This window comes from Camelina sativa, chromosome 17 (genome assembly GCF_000633955.1).
Source record: "Camelina sativa cultivar DH55 chromosome 17, Cs, whole genome shotgun sequence".
NCBI classification, from domain to species: Eukaryota; Viridiplantae; Streptophyta; class Magnoliopsida; order Brassicales; family Brassicaceae; genus Camelina; species Camelina sativa.
The window spans coordinates 26967515-26987203 of record NC_025701.1 but is presented as its reverse complement, the minus strand read 5'-3'; the positions used below and the strand labels follow the sequence as shown (position 1 = coordinate 26987203).

Sequence of the window (19689 nt, the reverse complement as noted above, 5' to 3'; positions counted from 1 at the left end):
GGCTTGAGCATTATAATAGCTTAATCGAAATTTAGATTCGATATGAAGTTGAGGAAGAGTGTTTGTAAGGAGTATTTGGCAAATAATTATAGGTATTGAAGGTGGATCGAGATCAGGGACATGGAGTACCCGTAATTAATTTTAAAACAACTTGGTCGAGGAAAAAGTATTATTAATGTCAATGTTGATATGTTTTGTTCGTTGGTGACTTGGTATATAACCGGATTCGATAATATGTAAATTACATCAGTATAACGCAACAAGGCATGTTGGTGGAGAGCGGTAAGTTGAAAGTCCGCTAGAGAAAGCATATTTGCGATATACTAAAGGATACGTTTGAAGACATTGGAATAGATGCGTTGAGGTCATGTATGATATATGTGCATCTGGATGTGTATAATCTATGCAAGGCAATCAAAATGTTTTTTTTCTGATTTATGATGTACATACATGTATATATGCATTAGTGTATACTATGTGGCCAATGTGGCCAGGAAACCATATATGTATAAATCATGGCCATATATAGTGTGTTGTTTTTAACCAAATTTATTTTCAGTGCTAGTCAAAAGAAAGCTTTGGACCTTGGGCAATTCTGGCTCAATCTATTAAGTTCTTTGGGCTTGTATCCCACACATACGATCCGTTAAATCATGGTTATGTTTGTTAAATGTTTTGTGCTATTTAATTAAGAAGATAATTAAATTTTAACCCGCGGTACACCCGTGCATATAATTTTATTATTATTATATATATTTTATATTATATTTGTTTGTTAAATATTAGATGTTTTGTAAATAGAGTAATAACTAATTTTTCCGGCTGTTTGTACGGCAAAATATTTATACAAATTTTTTTAACCCGCAATATACTTCATGATCATTTGTTTGTTATATTTAGTTTGTTTTGTTTAGTGTTTGAAATTCTATTTTGATTTTTAATTATTATAACAAAAAAAATAAGGGATCTAAATACATAATAAGTTATTATACGCTATGATTAAGTCACATTGTTCCTAATTATTTAATTATTTTACACAATCTTAGTTAAATCAACTTGATTTTATATGTCAAACATTCTAATATTAATAGTGTTGAAAAATAATTAAATGAGGATTTAACCCGTATTAGCACCAATTTAATGATATTTTATTAATTCAAACATGTCATCTTTACAACTCATCTACTATATAACCATATCATATTGTATTTTTTTTTTTTAATTTTACATATTCATAATATTTTATTAAGTTTATATATGTTAATTATAATATTTAAATAATGTGAATCAAAGTTCTTCTTACGTTAAGAATCAAAGCTCACAGATATTGGAAAACAAAATGGGAATCAAATTATTGTTTTCTGTGTTTGCAAATGATTCAGAGATAGAAGATGTTGTTAAATATATAATTCTGTTTCCATATTGATTTTGCTGTAATTTTTTTTAGTTAGAATGGAATGTAAAACTTTTAAGAAACAAATCTGAATTAATGCTATTTTTGGAAGTTTTTGTGGGGTTAATGTTGTAAATAAAAATTTAAATAAGGAAAACTAAAAAGGCATAACATAAAATGTACTTCAAAAATGTTAATATAGATATATTTTATTCAAATGCATAAATCGACGTGTGCTTTTAGATTGTTTTAAATCTATCTTAACATTTTTGAAGTACATTTTTGTGTCATCCTCTCTTATCTTTGTATTCAAACAAGTCCCAACTAAATTCTCTACAATCCTTACAACCAAACACAATCATTTCCTTATTTGATAATATTAATTTCCTAAAATCTATCTACCTAATATCAAGCAATATGTTATATTAAAATAGAATTCTCCTTTCACTTTTATTTAATCTTATATTTAATTATTTGAATTACTATTTAATACATAAATTTAATAAAATTTTAGATTTTTTTTTCAGCATATGATGCGATTTGAATTTTTATAAACGGATATATATTTTAAAAATTATTTTAGGATTTTTTGTAACCAAACAAGTATTTCCAGATATATATATTATTTTACATTTAAGTTATTTTAATATATAATGAATATTTACAATTAAAAGTTAAAATAACACGCAATGATTGATTTGGTGAATATAATGAATATTATATTGTGCGAATGATTTGGATCAATATGAATATAAATTTAGTTATCATTAATTTGGTGTTACACTGATAATTTATCATTTCATTATTTTGCTAACATTATCAATATTAGAATATTAGATATATTAAATTGAGTAATTTATGATAATGTAGAGAATAAATTATTTTGCGGTAAACTGTGGGTTAAATCCTATAATTAACAGTCAAATACAATTATATAATCTTACACTAAACAAAACTAACACATGAATATAACTTAAATTTGGATATATTTGTTATAAATATTTGACTGTTAATTTCTTCAGAATGCACGGGGTTATTGATTTATAAAACAAATAAAAAATAAAAGAAATGAACCCGTAGTGTACCACGGGGTAAATCCTAGTTAAATGCATAATTGTATACTATTGAGAAGACGGTCACGTGAAAAGTTCGACAGACAAATCTAAGTTCAAATTTATATGATATATATATATATATATATATATATATATAAGTCTATAACCTTTGTATTACTTTGAAATCATTGTTGTGTACCGTATCAATTGTTTGAAAATTTTATCTATTCATGTTACCTCTTTTTTTGTTTTGTATGTGTTTTTATATACAAGCATCATTTGGAGCGACTTATCAGTAGGCAAATTAGAAGAAAATGTATGTGAAAAGAGCCATAAACTTAACTACTTAACCTACATACATAGTAAGTATCCAAAAAGATCAAGGAAGGTCATTTGATTATAAACATTAGCTTGAGATTGACGATTCTGTAGGCCAGTGCCAAGATTTGCCAACTTGTATTTCATATTTTGCTAAATCTCTCCCACCAAACGAAAGTAAGGTTGAGAGATTGAAGAGTGCAACCAAGCATTCCTTTTCTTTACATAGTTTATACACGATATTTTTGAGAATGCATCCTACAATAATATAGCCATCTTGTCGTTCTATGTAGGAGCTTTGATCATTCCATTTCAAAGATAGCAATTTTTGTGTGGCTACGAGTGTTTAAAAAGTAGTTTTAGGCATTTTAAGAAAAAATCGTTTATATCATGTTTAAAATCGTTGTTGTCCTATTGATTATGTTATTTCATAATTCGGTTATTTCACTATTTAGCTACTAGATTTTATATGCGGTACACCGCATAACAAGTTATTTGTAACTGAAAAAATTAATTTTTAATTTCTATTGTTTGTTATTTTTGTTTAGTGTTTAAAATAATATAATTGTATTTTGATTGTTAATTCTATGATTTAATTTGTTTAGTGTCAGTTTGGTTTTTACATAATATTAATTTAATCAACTTAATTAGATACATCTATTACTCTAATATTGATACTGTTAACAATTAATGAAATGATATTTTATCCGTGAAGCACCGAATGAATGATACTTTAATTTTATATTAATATCGATTCAAACATGTCCCGTTATATAATCCCATCTCATAATATCTGAATTCACGGTAAACAGTGAGACAGACTTTTTATTTATTTATTAATATTATCTTAATTTTTAATATTTATTATTTTGTATTATTAGGATTAGATTGAATTAGTATGATATATATTAAGATTGTAACCATTTAATGTAACATTTTATAAGATTGTCGCTTCTTATAAAGTTGAAGTATATAAACTTCTTATAACGTTTAAATATATCTAATATTTGAAACTTCACAAAAGTGTAAATATCATTGATAGTTTAAATATTTTATAAAATTTAACTTTTTTAAAAAGTTTAAATGTTAAGTATGCATATTTATAAAAAAATTAAAGTTTAAATATTTATAATATTTTGAATCTTTTTAAAATTTTAATTTCCTTAAAATTAAAACCAAAACAAACTGGATAAACTTTTAAATTTGAATGTCTAATATACATATCAAGCTTTCTGCTCATTCATATTCGGAATTAGTTTGATCTTTTTCAACACACATTCAATCCATCAGTTACATGACACAAGGTTATACAGTCTCATCAGACACACAAATTTTGTCAAGATTTCTGATGACGATTTAATTTCTTACAAAAAATTCTCAAAAGCAGGCACAATTTGAACCCAACTACACACAGCAAAACCATAAGAATGCAGACGTATTTAAACTTAAAAAGTACCTTATACAGTAGGAACTGACTTGAGCTACAACGTAAGAGAATATTTTTGGGATTTATGTGATGGATAACATATTAGTTGATATTACTATATTTTAAATAATTTTGTTGTGTTTATTTTCCCGGTGAAACAAATATTTGTGTAATGATTTTGTATAATATACTACACGAAAAGTGAAGAGTTAGTAATATAATAAGATTTTATGTAAAAAAAAAAAGAGAAGAAATTAGACAGCGATAGAAATATCTAACTCAATTTGCTATTTTAAGACGGTTTTTATGTTTTTTTCAAAAATTTCCATTCATGGTGTCTATTTTCAAATATACCCCTTTTTAATATATAAAATAACTAAATTCTAAATTCTAAACCCTACTCCCTCAAAACAATATTTTAAATGTAAAATAGTGTACTCAAATCTATAAAAAAATTTAAAAATTAATTTAACATATTGTAATTATGTGAAAGAGAGTAAAAATGAAAATATTTTCAGCAAGTATATATGTTTTTGAACAGGATTGGGTGTGATTGGTAACCAAAAACAAAGCGGTACAAGTATACAACTTTGATTTTTTACCAATCACAAAAGCTTTACTTCAGCTTTTTAGTACCGCTTTCATGTACAGCTTTTTCTTACAGTTTTCCACTATTCCGTAAAAACTTACAGCTCCAGCTTACAGCTTTTCTGTACAGCTTTGAATACGTTACCAATCAGACCCATTATCTCAAAAACGACATTTATAACAAATTCTCTATTTTTAATTATAATCTTATATCGTAGTATTCTTCAGCTCCAAAAGATCTGTCCTTACCATGAGAACCGAGGTTCCTACAATTGCGAACGACATATAAAAATTATAGATAAAGAGAGTTGCATGCTCAATTCATAATTATTGGATCCATGCATTTTCTTGCATGATCGATGTCAAATTGTCAATGAAGTTTAAACTTTGAGACCCCATAACTAGGATATATTGAAAAGAATCGTAGTAGCATTGAATTTGTCTAACAAAATATCTTGGAATCTTACAATCATTTTTTGTTATTTTGTTTCAAAGTGGATATATATGTGAACACACCCAAGTAATAACAATCATGAACAAAAACAATTCGTTATTATGTGGTTCAAAACATCTTGACGATTCTGAAAATATAAAAAGTTTATGAAGAATTGTGAGATTTTAAAGAAATCTTAGGGGCTAAAAGAAAATAAAAGTACTGTCATTTGAAATAGTAAATTTAAAATTAAATTAAAAATAATGTATATTGACCGGAAAATACAAAATACAAAAGAGCTTATAGGACCGGCACGTATATTACCTGAAAACTCATCCCTCTCTCTCTGAGTCCTTCTTCTTCATTTTCTCTCACAAACCGTCTCTCTCTCTCTCTCATTCTCGAGTCTCTTGCTTCTTCTATCCTCTCTCTCGGAAGATCGATCTCTGGGATTTGAAGAACCTTTGTTCAATTTGGAATTTTGAGATCGTGCTTCCCTCTTTTTAATGTTGAGTCGGTTCGTTTCTCGGATCTCGATGATCCTCGATTTTCTCAATCAAACTTGAAAACACTTTCCATTTTTTTCCCCTCTCCTAGCTTAATTTCTTATCGCCGCCATGTTCGAAGCTCATGTAAGCCCTCCTTCTCATTCTTGTTAATTTTTTTTTGGGGATTTGCGACGAGTTTAGTTTTAGAAGTTATGATGTGTTTGGGTGTAAGTTCGGTGTTGTGATGCTGGGTGTGATTGATTAGCTTGACTCTTCTTATGGGAATGTGTTGGAATTATCTATGGTTATGTACATGTCGATAGCGAAAATGGGGTTTTATTAGCTTCCGTGAGAGAAGTTAATGGTAGTAGCTGTTACTGCTAGTAGTTGAATAGTGCATTAACAATTAGAATAGAAATGAGAGACTTTGGAAGGGACTTTCTAAGTTAGTCACTTGGATACCCTTTTACAATTATAGTGATATCACTTGCTAATTAGTTTTGTGTCCAACTTAATCGATTGAATTGAGTATCTATTAATTGCGACTCGGTATTCAGGTACTGCATCTGCTTCGGAGGTATTTGGGTGAATATGTGCATGGACTCTCGACAGAGGCTCTGAGAATTAGTGTCTGGAAAGGTTGGTTTCTTTTTTTGGTTAAAATTTGTTATATAGATATTCAGGGGGTCTTGAAAATTCTTGTGAGCAAAGACTGCTTATGATTTATGTAGAGATTTAAGCCCTTGGCTGTCTAGTCAGTTGTTGTTTTTGATGTTGGGTTTTCTTGCTTTTCAGGTGATGTTGTTCTTAAAGATTTGAAGTTAAAGGCAGAGGCTCTGAATTCACTGAAACTTCCGGTTGCTGTCAAATCCGGTTTTGTTGGAACCATCACATTGAAGGTTGCTATTTTTTTTCTCTCTTGTTGGAAAATTTTGATGATTTTCCTCCAGACCACTGTTCTTGTTCTGTACGCTTGACAGATAAAGCATGTTTCTTCTTTCTCAAATGTTTGCCTACTTGAGCTGTCGAGAAATTTATGTTGGATTGGTAATCCTTGCCATAGTTACTTGCAGCGTCTCACATACTAATCCTGATATATGTAAGAGTCATTTGGGGATTTCGAGAGAGGAAAAACATCTTAAATGCTTACATAACCAGAACTGTTTTCATGTGTGATGCTCTCATTTAATGATGTAAAACGGAAGTGCTGGAAATCGATTTCAGTTTAGATTATAACGAACATGTTGGTGGTAATAGTGATCAGAGTGGAAACTTTTAGGTCACTGTTTATGACTTCTGAGGTACAAAGTTACATGTTTAGTTAGGTAATGTGCTGACGTCAAAAATGAAATAGATATGGATATCATTCTATGTGTTGCATATATTGAAGCTTTTGATACGAAGTCAAATGTCATGGAGATTGCAAGTTGGCTGATACCCTCATTTCTGAACTTGGACTTCGATTTAGTGCAGCAAACGCTGCTTTTATCAGGAAACTCTTGTAATATGGCTAGGTATCGAATGTAAAATTTGAAAGTGGCTCATACAAACCTTTTTTTCAGGTCCCTTGGAAAAGTTTGGGGAAAGAGCCAGTCATTGTTCTGATCGACCGTGTCTTCGTCCTTGCTTATCCTGCCCCTGATGACCGAACACTTAAGGTATTGTGTTGGAATTGTTAAGTATGTTTGCTTGTCTCACTTTTAAGCTTTTTACTTTGGTTGGTACTGAATTTGCTTACGCTAATTACATACTAGGAGGAAGACAGGGAAAAGCTTCTAGAAACCAAGCTTCAGCAGATTGAGGTACTTAATTTTTCTGGCTGATGCAGTTTCATGGATGCTTCTGTATATGATCGTTACATGAGACTTAGAATTTCATTTTCATCAACAAGATAAAGTTTGATGTTATTCTGAGTTATCATTCTCATGTCTGTTACATATAGGAAGCAGAAACAGCAACTCTTGACGCTAGGGCAAAATCGAAGCTGGGAAGTGTACGTCTCTAAACTTGATAACTTAATTTTTTGTTATGTTCTCATTTTCTAGTTAGGGGGGTATGTGTTTGAGTGGCGCTGGAACTTTCCTAATCAGATTAGAGGATATCTTATAATCGTTTACGAAGGATATATGCAGACCTTGCTAACAACTAGATAACAAAACTCTCTTACGCTAAGCATGTTATAACTTATAGCTCTTTTTTGGTTGGTTCTTTTCAGCCTCCACCAGGAAATTCATGGCTAGGTTCGATTATTGCTACTATTATTGGTAATCTGAAAGTTTCCATCAGCAATGTACATATTAGATACGAGGATTCTACCAGGTTTGTGGCTGTTTGCCTTTTTGTTTCTCTTTTCACTTTAAGTATCTTTGTTGTTGGTGTTTATTGGAGACGACTTGATAGATTTTTTCTTATGTCAACTATATGCTCTAGTAATCCAGGACACCCCTTTGCTGCGGGCATCACCTTGGCCAAGCTCGCAGCTGTTACAATGGATGAAGAAGGAAATGAGACCTTTGACACAAGTGGCGCTTTGGATAAACTGCGTAAGGTGAACTTTTTATTTCTTTCCTTTCTTTTCTCAATTGGCTGAAGTAGTTGAAAGTTGACAAAAACATAGTGTTTCAAAGTACATGTGTGTTTGGACTATAAACAGCTATGGTTTGACGTTTGAGTCTCTTGCGGTTTATAATTGGAATACAAATCTAGTCTTCCCATTCCTTAAAATATCTTCCGACTTCGAAGATTACTCCTTTTGTGGTCTATTTCATTTAAGTTCAAGGACTCTTCTCCCTGAGGTCTCAAATACAATAAAACATTGGTTGACCTTATAAAAGGATTTTTGTTTTTTGTTTTTTTGTGTGTTTATTACCTGCCATAAAACGACATGGATAAAATGACGTAGCAGTTTAAGAAACACTTCCAGGCTCTGATACCCTAATTTGTATTTTTGTTTGTCTTCAGTTAGTTATTGTTTCCCTTTTCTTTTGCTGTGTTCGTTTTGAATGCTAGTTATAGTTTAAGCTAATTCACGATATGCTGAGATTTCAACTGAAATGGAATTTGTTACGAGGTCTGTTGATGGAGTGTTATGAATGATGATGATGCTACTTATTGACTTGAACCAAATTTTTTTTGCTACACATGGTATCTGTAACAGTCATTGCAGCTTGAAAGACTTGCTCTGTATCATGATTCTAATAGCTTTCCCTGGGAAATAGAGAAGCAATGGGATGATATTACTCCTGCAAAATGGGTTGAGGTTTGTTCATACATACTTTTTTCTTGGTGATGACGTTGTATTTTTGGCCTGGTTATTGGTCAAATGAAATGATTTTTTAGTGTTTTATATATAAATTTGACTGCCTTCCTTCAGATGTTTGAAGATGGCATAAAGGCGCAGACCGAGCAAAAAATAAAGTCGAAATGGGCCTTAAATCGTCACTATTTATTGTCCCCTATCAATGGATCTCTTAAATATCACCGGTTAGGCAACCAGGAGAGAAATAATCCGGAGATTCCATTTGAAAGGGCATCGGTTATCCTTAATGATGTTAACGTGACTATCACAGAGGTACAACTTTCTGTACTTGATATAGTTGGTTTAATTTTTTTGGGGGATGTGTTCCCCATTTTTTTTCCAGGTTTTTTTTGCTCATAAGTGTTTCGTTTTATATATAACACAAATGTTGCAAACATCACAACAGTGGAAAACTACACTTACAGAACACTACAATATTGGATTATATAATCCCCTTTTCATCTGCTCAAAAGCAAACATCTTCATAATCTTTAAGTTCTGCTTCAGACTTAGAGCCACAACATTTTTTCCCAGAGTTAACAGTAATTTTTTCCTGTGGGTTCTGATTTCTTCTTTCTGTATTCCAGCTTCCTGAGACTCATTAGAGATTAATATTGCATCTGCTTAGCAAGTTCGTTTTTTCTTGAGGTGCTGGACTTAACTCTCTTGTATTTTTTCTTTGCCCTTTTTCTTAACAGGAGCAATATCATGATTGGATAAAGCTGGTTGAAGTTGTTTCCAGATACAAAACATATATAGAGATTTCACATTTAAGGCCCATGGTTCCTGTTTCAGAGGCTCCACGTTTGTGGTGGCGGTTTGCTGCTCAAGCTAGTTTGCAACAAAAGAGATTATGGTACATGTTTGTTTCATTTTACTCTCTCATGTATGATTTCACTGACATAATAGAAGAAGAAACAGCATTTATTTGTCAGAGCTATTTGGTTTTTAGTCTGAATAGTTTTGAGCATCTTCTGGTAATGTATGACTGCACTTGATCTGTCGAATAATTTTCTAGTTTGATCTGATTTTTGCATTTATTCACCCCATTTCAGTTATCGATTTTCTTGGGATAGCATCCACCATCTTTGCCAGTTACGTCGGCGCTATATTCAGCTGTATGCCAATTTTCTGCAGCAGTCATCAGATGCTAATTACCCAGAGATGAGAGAAATCGAAAAGGACCTTGATTCCAAAGTGATTCTTTTATGGAGGTAATAATCATATGCCAACATTTTGATTGAAAAGCATGTGGTTTCTTAACATGATCAAATCCCACCCTGTGATGCATACCATTGGAATTCCATTCCGCTGACGCTTGATCTCTGGATTTATTTGAGAAGTTCAAATGACCATGGTTAAGTACTCAAGTTTCTGTTATACTGAAGTAGATTCCACTCTGAAGAATCTGCCTTACATTTTCTTAGTGGTTAAGTTTGCTATTGCCTATGTCGTAGTCGCTGGCTGTAGGGGCTATTAGGCTCGCTTCTATGTGCTGTTGTGGTTGTTTGGTACTGCCCTTTTATGATTGGCTGCGTCTGTAATTGTGTTCCAGTCTCTTCGTCAGTTATATCGTTGAGAACAATTAAAATGCTACTTATATCATACCACTTTGGCTCATAAGAAGTTCAAGCTCTCCTATTCTTACTTTCCATTTTCATTATGATTCTCAAAGTCACTGTTCTGCCTATGTGCTTTTTTCTCCTTCGATCTATCTTATCGTGTATTATGTTGTATTGCCAACATAGGTTGCTTGCACATGCAAAGGTAGAATCTGTAAAGTCAAAAGAAGCAGCTGAACAGAGAAAGCTGAAAAAGGGTGGCTGGTTCTCATTCAAATGGTCAGTGGGGTTTGCTGATTCTTTGTAAAGATATATGTCTTGCTTTTTTGGCTATTCAGTTTTTGTTTCCTGTCGTAGCCATGAATGCAGAATCACTGGTGGAAACCATTTAGTTTTCTGAACTTTGTGGCTACCGTATCCATGCAGGCGGACAGAAGCTGAAGATGATCCTGACGTCGATAGTGTGGCTGATGGATCAAAATTGACGGAGGAAGGATTGACTAAAGAAGAGTGGAAGTCCATAAATAAGTTACTGAGTCATCAGCCAGATGAAGAGATGAGTTTGTATTCAGGAAAAGACATGCAGAATATGACTCACTTTCTTGTAACGGTATCAATTGGTCAAGGTGCGGCTAGGATTGTTGATATAAATCAGACTGAGGTGCTGTGTGGTAGGTTTGAGCAGCTCGATGTGACGACCAAGTTCAGATATCGAAGTACTCAGTGCGATGTATCACTGAGGTTCTATGGCTTATCTGCACCAGAAGGTTCCCTAGCGCAGGTTTGTTTTCAGTTTCCACCTTATGACCAGGGTCAACAATCTCTTGGATAATATTCTATATTCCTGCGTATAAAATGAAGTTTGACCTCCCCCCTCCCCTCTCTGTTTCATGCTGGCTTTGCAGAGTGTATCCAGTGAGAGAAAGACAAATGCCTTGATGGCTAGTTTTGTGAACGCACCTATTGGAGAGAACATTGATTGGAGGCTATCAGCCACAATATCCCCTTGTCATGCTACGGTAATCCCTTCATATATGTATGCTCTTGAAACATGGACATATATCATCTTCCTAATAGTCGCATAACTGTAAGATATGTCCAGAGTATAGCAGCATATATCTAATATTTAGTTGGTGGTATTGATTAAAGTGCATGGATTCCTGAAAATTGGGGATTGTCAATTGTCATGGGGCCTTAGAAAGAGTTTTTGGAATTTAAATCTCATGTATGCTGGTTACTTCCCTTTTGGGAATTATGGAGGGAGAAGGTTATAGGTTTTTGATTTTTCTTGGAAATTAAGAATTTACTTGAAACTCCCATGGTCCTATGTTTTTTTTTAAGTTTGGAATTCAGTTGTAAGACAAAATAAAGTCCATCTAGTATGAAAGTTTAACCAACTACGAAATTTTTATTGTTACCAAATCCAGCTGCCACCAAGGGATTACTAACACTCCCTTCAGAATAGATAATTTGTTTTCTTTTCGGATTAGATAACTTGGTACTTGGGGATAGGAAGAGTTGTTTCTTCAATCTTGTCTAATTTTGACGCCAAAGACGTCTGAATTACGTACCCAATTTTTTTTTTATCTTTTAGAATATTTGAGTTGACTTGGTTCGACGCTTTTATGTTATTTCTTTTTGTTCTGTCTTGGTAACCTTGCCCCCTATTTTATTTGTTGCTTTGTCTTTCTACCTGGTACCACTGCCTTAAGTATATTGGAGGTTTTACTTATTTGCAGATCTGGACTGAAAGTTATGATCGTGTATTGGAGTTTGTGAAGCGAAGTAATGCAGTTAGCCCTACTGTTGCACTGGAAACTGCTGCTGTACTTCAGGTATTGGTATTAATGATCAGTAGCAATTTTCCCACTTCTACCCCATTTCGTACATAACTGTTTTGCTTATTTATATTGTATTGGTGAAATAAGACATGTATGATCCTTTTGAGGTTGATCATTCATTTTAATTTACGTTTATTTTCCTGCATACTTGTGGGCCAATTTAATTTTATATTTACTGTTAATTTCAGATGAAACTAGAGGAAGTGACTCGACGGGCTCAAGAGCAACTTCAAATAGTATTGGAGGAGCAAAGCAGGTTAGAACAGTTAAACTGGACTTTATATGTCCTTCTTTTTATCTTTGTCCATATGTTCAGAGTTGGACCTTTTGGTAGCCACTAAAGTGGAATGTGTGTTCCGTGGAACTATAGATTTTGTCTTCGTAATCTGTTGAAAATAAAATTAATTATTTAATCATTTTTCACAAGTAGCATAATTTTCACTGGTCTCCTTATGTTTTGCCTTTGGTTTCTCAGATTTGCTCTCGACATTGATCTTGATGCTCCAAAGGTGAGAATTCCTTTGAGAGCTTCAGGATCGTCCAAGTGCAGTAGCCATTTCCTATTGGATTTTGGTAATTTCACGTTAACCACCATGGTAAGTTTCCAGACTAACTGCTGTTTCTGTAGTGGGGTGTCTTTTTCACTCTTAAAACTGTTGAACTTTTAGCTTCAGGTTACATACGTTGTAAAAAGTTTTTTTCTGGTTTGAATAAATTTAACGTTCATTCAAAAAAAAAAGTTTCCAGACTAGCCCTTCGAGTCTACCAGTGTTTCCTTTCTGTTTTCTTATATTTCTTGTACAATTGCAGGATACTCGGTCTGAGGAGCAAAGGCAAAACTTATATTCCCGGTTCTGCATTTCGGGAAGAGATATTGCTGCTTTCTTTACAGACTGTGGATCTGACAACCAAGGATGCAGTTTACTCATGGAAGATTTCACTAATCAGCCAATTCTGTCTCCCATTCTAGAGAAAGCGGACAATGTTTATTCCCTTATTGATAGGTGTGGAATGGCAGTTATTGTTGATCAGGTATTACCTTTGCGTTAATATATCATTTTTAAGAGTCAATTGCTACAGTAAGGCATTTCTACTTGACACGGGTCTATTTCTTGTTAAAGATCAAAGTACCTCACCCAAGTTACCCATCCACTAGAATTTCCATCCAAGTGCCAAATATTGGTGTTCATTTCTCGCCAACAAGATATATGAGGATCATGCAATTGTTCGACATCTTGTATGGTGCTATGAAAACCTACAGTCAAGCTCCTGTTGATCATATCCCAGATGGAATCCAACCTTGGAGTCCTGCAGATCTTGCTAGTGATGCTAGAATATTAGTTTGGAAGGTATGCATTATGATATATATGTACTTTGCAAGCTTGGTTTATTTGTACTACCTTTGATTTTATGAATTTGCTTTTTCAGGGAATTGGCAACTCTATTGCTACTTGGCAATCTTGTCGCCTTGTTCTATCTGGTTTATATCTGTATACATTGGAATCAGAGAAGTCACTTGATTATCAACGTTATTTATGGTTTGTGCTATTTTTTTTAACGTGCTTTCTCTCTCTCTCTTTTTTTTTTCCTTTTTTCTTTTGTTTTTTCAAGCGCTCTTTTCTACTACAGAGACTTTTGCATATGTTACAAAACGACATTTAAAGTATAAACTTAAATGTGCAGCATGGCTGGTAGGCAAGTGTTCGAGGTTCCACCTGCAAATGTTGGTGGTTCCCCATACTGTCTTGCTGTCGGTATAAGGGGAACAGATCTTAAAAAGGTACGCTAAGCTGCTTTATTGTAATTGGATTCATATTAGAACTGAAAAATATGTAAGTTGTCCAGGGAATAAAATATACTCTCTTGGTAAATTGGTTATGCTTGCTAAATCTTGGAACGACTTCCTACCTGAACAAAAAGATGAATGATAGTGATATGATTCTCTGGATCATACTTCTATTGAAGTTGTTTCGATGTTATACTGGAGAAAAAGCCAGCTCGCATATATTGCTTTACAACCTTCTGTTTATCTGATAAATCTTATGCATTATTCAGGCCCTGGAATCTTCTAGCACTTGGATCATAGAATTTCAGGGGGAGGAGAAGGCAGCTTGGCTGAGAGGACTGGTCCAAGCCACCTATCAAGCTTCTGTATGTCTATAAAATCTCATCTCTTCTTTTCTCTAGGTTTTCTTAATGCATTGGTTCTCTTTGGTTAATATCTTTTCCTTTTGTAGGCACCTCTGTCGGGGGATGTACTTGGTCAAACGAGTGATGGTGACTTCCATGAACCTCAGACCAGGAATATGAAAGCTGCTGATCTAGTTATTACTGGTGCTTTGGTTGAGACGAAGTTGTACTTGTATGGAAAGGTTAGCTGTTTCTACATATCTTAATATGCAGGCTATTTGCATGCCATGCCTTATTGATTAGGAACTTTCATAGGTTCTGTGAAAGCAACTCCTTGTTTTTTACTTTGACTTTATAAATCCTATATATCCCGCAGATAAAAGATGAATGTGATGAGCAGGTTGAAGAGGTTCTGCTTCTTAAGGTTCTTGCTTCCGGAGGAAAGGTTTGTGTTTGTTGGACATTTCATTTCATTAAGTTTTGAGGTAGTGAGTTATATGCGTGTGTTTTGGGCCGTGGGTGCTAAGGAGAGAAGGGGAAAAGGACAAGGCCTGCTGGGTGTGTGAAACTTAGACAATATAACCTCATGATATTAGGATTTTGGTTAAAATTATATAATTTCATTAATCTTGCCTAAGCTGTTGATGATGAGATGGAAACTACCAATAGAGCCACAGTATTGTTGACTAAGGATTAGTTAATGATAAATTTCTCAGCGGATTGATTTCTAAATCATTTTGATATCTTAGGAGCCTCATCTTTCAAGTTTTCCTTTGCTTGGATGTTTGCCTTTCGTCAACTTAGAGGGTTCCCCTTCCTGATATGCCTTGTTATTTTTTCTAAGCTGTTTTCATTTCCTTGTGTAAACTTTATACAAAAGACTAGTTTAATAGATGTAGAATTGTGTTTGCTTTGCAGGTGCACGTGATAAGTTCCGAGAGTGGTTTAACTGTTAGGACAAAGTTGCACTCTCTGAAAATCAAAGATGAACTTCAGCAGCAGCAGTCAGGAAGTGCTCAGTATTTGGCGTACTCTGTTCTGAAGAACGAAGACATTCAAGAATCATTAGAAACATGGGATTCTTTTGACAAGGAGATGCCTGTAGGGCATGCAGATGATGAAGATGCCTACACTGATGCTTTGCCAGAGTTTCTGTCTCCTACAGAACCAGGCACTCCGGATATGGATATGATTCAATGCAGCATGATGATGGACTCCGATGAACATGTGGGACTTGAGGATGCTGAAGGAATAGTTCATGAAAAGGATACAACTCAGGGAAAAGTTCTTTGCGATGAGGTCTTCTATGAGGTGCAGGGTGGGGAATTTTCTGATTTTGTATCAGTTGTTTTCTTGACAAGGAGCTCCAGTTCCCACGATTATAATGGAATCGACACACAGGTATGTAATTTAAGACCATGGGAGGACATCTTAGTGCGGCAAATATTTCTTATCAGCTTTATTAAGTTCTGTTTGAAATTAATTCCAGATGAGCATTCGCATGTCAAAACTGGAGTTCTTTTGTAGCAGACCAACTTTAGTTGCTCTAATTGGTTTTGGATTTGACTTGAGCACGGCATCATACATTGAAAATGCTAAAGACGCCAACAATTCGGCATCTGAGAAATCTGATAGTGAGAAAGAAACAAATGATGAAAGTGGACGCATTGAAGGCTTACTTGGATATGGCAAGGAACGTGTTGTGTTTTACCTGAACATGAATGTTGATAATGTGACTGTGTTTCTTAACAAGGAGGATGGTTCTCAGCTTGCGATGTTTGTGCAGGAACGATTTGTGTTGGACATTAAGGTAAGATATATTGACCTAAGGCATCTTATTTGATGTATTTGATTTTGTTTTTTACTTTTCTCTTTAATCTTTGCCCTATCCAGTAGTTAAACAAAACCAAATTTGTTCATGGCACTTTTGTAAAAAGTTAATTGTAGTTTAAATGTTTAATCATAGAGAATCAGTTTAGTATCTAGTTTTGGCTAAATTTGTTTATTTTTTCAAGGTTCACCCGAGCTCTCTTTCAATAGAAGGGACTCTGGGAAATTTCAAACTCTGTGACAAGTCGTTGGACTCTGGAAACTGTTGGAGTTGGCTCTGTGACATACGTGATCCTGGTGTTGAGTCTCTCATCAAGGTATTGAATAGAATTTATAAAATTTTGACGGTTTTATTCCTGTTTCTGTGATAAAGTTTGTTCTTGTTGGATGTGGTTGTCCATTTGCTTAGTCTTGTTCTACTCTGCAGTTCAAATTCAGTTCCTACAGTGCTGGAGATGACGACTATGAAGGATATGATTATAGCTTATCTGGTAAACTATCGGCTGTTCGTATTGTATTCCTCTACAGATTTGTTCAAGAGGTATCATGATCACTGAATCTTCCTCTTACCGAATTGATTTATAATTGAAACGAAGTTTATACAAATGCTCTTTTTGGACATCATTTTATTGTGGAACTACCCAATGAAATGGTTTTCAGGTCACAGCGTACTTCATGGGACTTGCCACTCCTCATACTGAAGAAGTCATTAAACTTGTTGACAAAGTTGGAGGATTTGAGTGGCTAATCCAGAAAGATGAAATGGATGGTGCTACTGCGCTGAAACTGGACCTTTCATTAGACACTCCAATAATTGTTGTCCCTAGAGATTCTCTTAGCAAAGAGTAAGTAATTGTGGTAATTCCTAATATGTGCTATGCTAACAAATACTTATTAAGTTTAGGATGATACTTAAGTTTTCATGGCTCTCTAGTGCTTTTGACACCTTCTAGCTATATCATTTTTGCTAGAAGGTTGCCATCAAAATAGATTACTTAACCTCCAGAAGGTACATTCAACTTGACTGTTTTTGCATGAGGTCTGCAACATGTTACTATTTTTGCTGAACCTCCAGAAGGTTTACTTAACCTTTTCTCTCAATCTTGGTAAAATCTCAACACACTTCCATTTCCTGCAGTTACATTCAACTTGACCTTGGTCAGCTGGAGGTATCAAATGATATAAGTTGGCATGGGTGTCCGGAGAAAGACCCAAGTGCTGTACGTGTAGATGTTCTTCATGCGAAGGTACATATATATGGAACACTTGTATTTTGACGTGCGGGATGGACACTCTAGCCTGCTGATTGTTTCTATTGTTCTTTTTGTAAAGATTCTTGGACTAAATATGTCAGTAGGCATAAATGGTTCAATTGGTAAACCAATGATACGTGAAGGCCAGGGACTGGACATCTTTGTCCGGCGCAGCCTAAGAGATGTTTTTAAAAAAGTCCCAACAGTTTCAGTTGAGGTTAAGGTACGAGTTTACTTATTCGCTATATTTTGACGTACTTATATTTGCTTTGGGTGTCAAGAACCTAGACTTTGAACAAAGTAAGTTTGTTTGCTGTTTTTGCTTCTTGTATTGCTAGACTATGGATGACCATACTTATATATAAACCTTCTTATCTTAGAAGGATTGCCTTACTATCTGAGACCAAAGATGGAATAAACACAATTTTATATTAATCATTGTCTTCCAGGGAAGCTTGAACTTGGAATTGTAAATTATTTATATTAAATTATTTTCTCAATATATTCTGTGCAGATTGATTTCTTGCATGCTGTGATATCTGACAAAGAATATGATATTATTGTAAGTTGCACAACCATGAATTTGTTTGAGGAGCCAAAGCTACCTCCAGATTTCCGTGGCAGCAGTTCTGGTCCCAAAGCTAAAATGCGTCTACTGGCTGACAAAGTTAACTTGAATAGTCAGATGATAATGTCACGTACAGTTACCATACTGGCTGTTGATATCAATTATGCTCTTCTCGAGTTACGTAATAGTGTTAATGAAGAGTCACCATTAGCTCATGTTGCGGTACGTGCTTCTGAACCTGATTCCTCTATATCCTTGTACATATTGTCCTCTAGGAACTATATCACATATCTAAGATACCAATCTGTCATTCACAGCTTGAAGGATTATGGGTATCCTACAGGATGACGTCACTATCTGAGACAGACTTGTATGTGTCAGTTCCTAAAGTTTCTGTTCTTGATATCCGTCCTAACACGAAGCCTGAAATGCGATTGATGCTCGGCTCATCAGTCGATGCTTCCAAGCAAGCTTCCTCTGGATCTTTTCCCTTTTCTCTGAATAAGGGAAGCTTTAAGCGAGTCAACTCTAGGGCTGATCTTGATTTTGACGCACCATGTTCAACAATGTTGCTGATGGATTATAGATGGCGAGCATCCTCTCAGTCATGTGTTTTGCGGGTTCAACAACCTCGTATCCTAGCTGTTCCTGACTTCCTTCTTGCGGTTGGTGAATTTTTTGTTCCAGCTTTGCGTGCAATAACAGGAAGAGACGAAACATTAGATCCAACAAATGATCCAATCACCCGAAGTCGTGGCATAATTCTCTCTGAGCCTCTCTATAAACAGACGGAAGATGTTGTGTACTTGTCCCCGTGTAGACAGTTAGTAGCAGACTCATTAGACATTGATGAGTATACTTATGACGGATGCGGAAAGGTAATATCTTTGAGTGAGCAAGGAGAGAAGAATTTAAACATAGGACGATTAGAACCCATCATAATCGTTGGACATGGAAAGAAGTTGCGGTTCATCAATGTGAAAATTAAGGTTGAGCTCTTCTCTTTTAATCAGTTTAATATTAAATTATATAATTATACATTTTTCAAGCGCTTATAGAGTGAAGAGGAGAAAGGAACTTTCTTGTTATAATCATTGCTCTACACTCGCCTTTTTCTAAAATTGGAGAAAGAACTTTCTTTTTCTAATCATTGCTCTACACTCGCCTTTTTCTAAAATTCGTGATTTATGCTAACTGTTTATTTTCTAAATTTCCCTTCTATGTGGCAGAATGGACCGCTTCTGAGCAAGTGCATTTACTTGAGTAACGATAGTAGCTGTTTATTTTCTCCGGAAGATGGTGTTGACATCTCAATGTTAGAAAACGCCTCATCAAATCCTGAGAATGTGCTTAGCCATGTGCACAAATCATCAGATGTTTCAGACGCTTGTCAATATGATTCGAAGTCTGGTCAGAGTTATACCTTTGAAGCTCAGGTATGTTTACTTGGAGATTTTGTTTTACTCACTGGTTTATTTAAGTTTTGAGTGCACTTTATAGTGGTTT

The 19689-nt window shown here is 34.3% G+C and overlaps 1 protein-coding gene across 1 annotated transcript in view; it reads left to right on the top strand.

The window, feature by feature from the left end:
- LOC104758102 overlaps window positions 5563–19689 on the top strand; it is a 31274-nt gene continuing 17147 nt past the window's right edge. Inside the window, exons 1-35 of the mRNA XM_010480915.2 lie at window positions 5563–5845; window positions 6259–6340; window positions 6497–6600; window positions 7264–7359; window positions 7456–7503; window positions 7644–7694; window positions 7917–8020; window positions 8132–8249; window positions 8859–8960; window positions 9075–9272; window positions 9698–9855; window positions 10055–10213; window positions 10748–10840; window positions 10988–11342; window positions 11467–11580; window positions 12301–12396; window positions 12591–12658; window positions 12878–12998; window positions 13213–13434; window positions 13524–13751; window positions 13831–13940; window positions 14086–14182; window positions 14458–14553; window positions 14640–14774; window positions 14909–14977; window positions 15451–15933; window positions 16022–16342; window positions 16548–16679; window positions 16790–16903; window positions 17023–17207; window positions 17501–17609; window positions 17695–17838; window positions 18130–18405; window positions 18501–19172; window positions 19413–19619. Of these exons, the coding sequence (XP_010479217.1) occupies window positions 5831–5845; window positions 6259–6340; window positions 6497–6600; window positions 7264–7359; window positions 7456–7503; window positions 7644–7694; window positions 7917–8020; window positions 8132–8249; window positions 8859–8960; window positions 9075–9272; window positions 9698–9855; window positions 10055–10213; window positions 10748–10840; window positions 10988–11342; window positions 11467–11580; window positions 12301–12396; window positions 12591–12658; window positions 12878–12998; window positions 13213–13434; window positions 13524–13751; window positions 13831–13940; window positions 14086–14182; window positions 14458–14553; window positions 14640–14774; window positions 14909–14977; window positions 15451–15933; window positions 16022–16342; window positions 16548–16679; window positions 16790–16903; window positions 17023–17207; window positions 17501–17609; window positions 17695–17838; window positions 18130–18405; window positions 18501–19172; window positions 19413–19619 (5682 nt within the window). The 5' untranslated portion in view covers window positions 5563–5830. The remainder of the gene's footprint in view (window positions 5846–6258; window positions 6341–6496; window positions 6601–7263; window positions 7360–7455; window positions 7504–7643; window positions 7695–7916; window positions 8021–8131; window positions 8250–8858; window positions 8961–9074; window positions 9273–9697; window positions 9856–10054; window positions 10214–10747; window positions 10841–10987; window positions 11343–11466; window positions 11581–12300; window positions 12397–12590; window positions 12659–12877; window positions 12999–13212; window positions 13435–13523; window positions 13752–13830; window positions 13941–14085; window positions 14183–14457; window positions 14554–14639; window positions 14775–14908; window positions 14978–15450; window positions 15934–16021; window positions 16343–16547; window positions 16680–16789; window positions 16904–17022; window positions 17208–17500; window positions 17610–17694; window positions 17839–18129; window positions 18406–18500; window positions 19173–19412; window positions 19620–19689) is intronic.